A 4,024-nucleotide genomic window follows, 5' to 3' on the forward strand; every position below is an offset into this window, starting at 1 on the left:
GTTACCTCTTCTGTGGAGGCTTTTCCGTCCCACTGGGAGCTATCACTCCCTCTCTCTGCTTGCTTAATGAATACTGTTTTCATCCCTCTCATTTGTTCGACACACATTTAAATGCCTAGAGTAATTATAGCTCCTCATAATTTGATTATGCGTCAGTCATTCCAGCAGGAATGCAGGCACTGCATACAAGGACCTTTTCTTAATTATCTTTGCACTCCCAGAGCTGAGTACAGAGATGGGCACGGAATAGGCGCTCAATAAATGTTGGCTAATTCATGACCTGAGGAGCTGGAAATAAAGAGTAGAGTGTCATGCACTGTGAGAATCATATGTGGAAGGCTAGAGATGAGACCGATCAGAGGAAAAGGGAGGAAAAGGAGGAGAGAGGAGACTGTCAATCTCCAGAAAGCACAGGCCCTTTTTCAGCTAAAGAGCAAATTGTTCCATTGCCAGCACCCATTTTTCAGTAGACAAGGAAGGGTACCAGGATCTTTTGTCCCCAGTGCATTTTACGTTTGTTATCTCATCCTAATCTTTAGATTCCATCAGCAAAGCCATTAATTGCTTTTTAAATTGACCATAGAGTGGATATTAAAGTCCTTGATGCTTGCCAAAGGAAAAAACAAACAGAATCCATGAATGGGTAGAGGCGCAAGCTTTTATAAAGGTAGAAATGCCCACGTGCCTAGAGACAAGTGCAGGGAGATTAGGGTATAAGAGGGGGACCCAACCTCCCGCTGTGTGTCTCGACACTTGGGTCTGCCACTGTGTCCTGCGTGTCGGTGGGCAGTTGAAAATCAGCACCGTGAAGATCCTCATCTTGGTCTTGCTTTGTCTACACCTCTCAGAGGGTGTGGAAAGGTGTGTATTGGGATTCAGCTTCATTGTAAATTCCAGTCCTAAGGGAGCATGACAAGCTAGGTAAGCACAAAGGCCTTCCTCTGCAGGTCTCTTAGAGAGACAGTCTTATTGTCTCTTGGTATCATGAACTGAACAGCCACTGGGGGCCAAGACTTGAAATGAGTGGTATGCGTGTGTGTGTGTGTGCGTGTGTGTGTGTGTGTGTGAGATGTGGGAGGGTGGATAGACACTTGGAAAGGAGAAAAAAATGATTGCTTTTCCAAATTTGGGTGTTCTAGCATGATATTCTTGTGGAGGTATCATTTTATTACAAAATAGAAAACACATTTAGAAGAGGATATTGTCTTGCAAGGCTAAGTCTCGGCTGGTCAAAGGCTAACAAATAGGGGGAAAAAAGTAAAATATTGAGAGGAGCTTGGTCCCACATGGGGTGGAAAAGTTGTCGGAGAAGTCTCTTATTCCCCAAAGGAAATGATTTTGGCAAAATGTGGCTTCCAGTGGGTCAGCTTCTTCCCCATCCTTAGGACAAGACTTGGCTTCTTAATGAGGGTACAAATCTTCCTTCACAGGCTTTTTATTTTGGGGATATCAGCATTGGGACACCACCCCAAAATTTCCTGGTTCTCTTTGACATGGGCTCCTCCTACCTGTGGGTACCCTCCACCTACTGCCACAGCCAGGCTCGCTGTGAGTACATACCCACCATCACCATCTGCCCATGGATGGGAACAGAAAGAGAGGCTGCGCGAGGGCTGAGCACAGGCTTGTAATGTCAACTCCGGAGATCTCTGTGCATATCCATTCTCTCATCCTCCTTAAATTAGGAATATCTAGAAATCTTGCCCTCAGTCTACATTTTAGAAGTGCTGACAACTCCGGAAAGAGACAGAAGAAACAGACTAACACTTCCATCCCTCCTATACTGTCCCTTTCCCTCAGCTCTTTTTTGTGGGCCAGGATTCCTGGCACTTTCGAGGTGATTCATTCCTCAGGGAATGGTAGATTGGAAGGAATTTGGGCAACGTTTGTCATCCAAGGGGACAGGCTTTTCTGGGGCTAACACGGTTTGTCTCTATCACAAATGATCTGAGGCTGAGCCCCCTCCCAGACTTGATCCGATGATCCCATTGGGAGTAAGTTGCCTCCAAGTATTTCAGGAAGCGGTGAATGACATTAATAACCCATTCTGCCTTTCTCCAACCAATCACAACAGGTTCAGCCCCAACCTGTCCTCCACCTTCAGAAACAGCAGGTAAATCTATACACTGTCCTATGGGAGTGGCAGCCCGAGTGTGGTCTTGGGATATGACACCATGACTGCGGGGGATGTTCTCATAGCTTCTAAGGGTTTGTGGTTGGGCTCCCGTTTTCTGGAGCCTTAAGCTGAGAGAGAAATCATGATTACTAAGTAGGTACAACCTTCCCAGGAGCTGAGAGTTGGAAAGGATGCAAAGATCATCGAATTCAACCTTCCTCCCCAAACAGGAATTGCTTCCGCAGCAGTCCTGACTGCAGAAAGCTTTCTATGTGTCAAAGTTGTCGTGTCTTCTGGTGACTTTGCTCCCTGGACTGAACTCCACCCTCTGGAACCACATAGAATAAACCTGCTTCCTCCTCCACACAATCTCACTCTGGATATTTGAAGACCTGCTCTTTCACTATTTTCCTATTTCTCTATGAGTAACGCCCACAGTTTCTCTTTCATTCTTGAACATGGGTTGTTCGATATAAAACCAGTCACAGTCCTCTCATTGTACAATGAAGTGGAAACTATAACTTCAGAAAACAGTGGCCTCTGCTTCCCCAGCACCCACACTCTTGTTTCTAAAACACGTGGTTGGGTGAAACTGTTGCCCTTTCGCCTTCCTCACCCACACGCATGATTGAGCTCAGCATGAAAGAAGCCAACTTCCTCTCCCCAGAAGAGGTCCTAGCTTCCACATCCTGGGCACCCAAGTCTAGAAAGGCTTTGTCCATGTCAATTGTTAGGCTCTTCTGTCTGCTGCCCCAGGTTCAGAATATTGTCATCAATAACCAAGAGTTCGGCCCGAGTGAGAACAAGCCCAGCACTCCCTTCTACTATCCAGACTTTGATGGGATCTTGGGAATGGCCTGCCCAAACATGGCGGTGGGGAATGCCCCAGCAGCTATGCAGACGGTGCTGCAGCAGGGCCGGCTCACCCAACCCATCCTCACCTTCTACTCCTCTCGGTAAGAAGCCACGTCCTGGGAAGAGCTCAGCAAATGAGGACCTATGCTGGCTTTTGACAACTTAATATCAGACAAGGCCCAGCTTAACAAATCATATACATTATGTCAGAAAACTCTATAAGCATGCCCGCCATCGCCTTCATCACCAGCAGGTCCCAGCTCCCTCTGCCTCCCTCTGCCTATGTCTTCACTCCCCAGGCTCCCTGGAAATTCCATGTCCCAGCTCACATCTGGGCAGCCACAGGGAATCCCCAGCGGCAAGGCTGAGTGTGAACAATAATTCAGAGACCCCCATGGGTGTCATGGAATACAGGATAGGGGCAGTTCCTGTGCGGAAAGGTCTCCATAGTGAGACTGGTTGTATCCTCATGTCCTCTGTCTCTTTAGAACAATGACCACTGCAGGCTTGGACTTGAGGCTACCTATCTGCCCTCCCTGACTGGACAGCTCCATGTGGATTCTAGGAGGTGTCTTCCTCAGGGAGTATTACTCTGCCTAAACACGACCAACAACAGGGTAGGCTTTGCCTTCTCCGCCTAACGAGAGGCAGCTGTCTCCACCTTCCCTCCAGAACTGCGGGATTACCCTAAAGTTTCTGTGGGCTGACAGCAGCATTTTTAACTACCCTGACCCCTTCTGCTCACTAGAGTCTTACTTCCTGTAACTAATAAATCAAGAAACACCAAATGTCTTTGAAGGCCCTTCCAAAATATCTTTTTGTGTGTGTGTGTTCTGCTTTTCTTAGTTTATTCTAAATTGAAACTTAGCAACAGCTATTTTAGGGGACCTGTTAATCAATGGGAGAGGATCCAGGAGTGGAGGTCTCTGAGCACAGAGCTGCAGCACAGATGGTAAGGATGTGGTGGCATCTGCATCAGGAACTCTGACAGAGGTTATCACCCCTCCCGGCATGCTCTCCTCTAGCATATTTTTCTCTCCATTCTTAGAAAAG

General features: G+C 47.3%; 1 protein-coding gene across 1 annotated transcript; it reads left to right on the forward strand.

The window, feature by feature from the left end:
- The first annotated feature begins 1,346 nt into the window (after positions 1-1,346).
- Positions 1,347-3,076, forward strand: LOC105298030 (gastricsin-like). Its single transcript, XM_023534982.1, is given in 4 exon segments — positions 1,347-1,358; positions 1,431-1,548; positions 2,062-2,180; positions 2,873-3,076. Coding segments are annotated over 4 exon segments (453 nt in total).
- Positions 3,077-4,024: the final 948 nt, after the last annotated feature.

Source organism: Pteropus vampyrus, unplaced genomic scaffold (assembly GCF_000151845.1).
Source record: "Pteropus vampyrus isolate Shadow unplaced genomic scaffold, Pvam_2.0 Scaffold6, whole genome shotgun sequence".
In the NCBI taxonomy this organism is placed as follows: domain Eukaryota; kingdom Metazoa; phylum Chordata; class Mammalia; order Chiroptera; family Pteropodidae; genus Pteropus; species Pteropus vampyrus.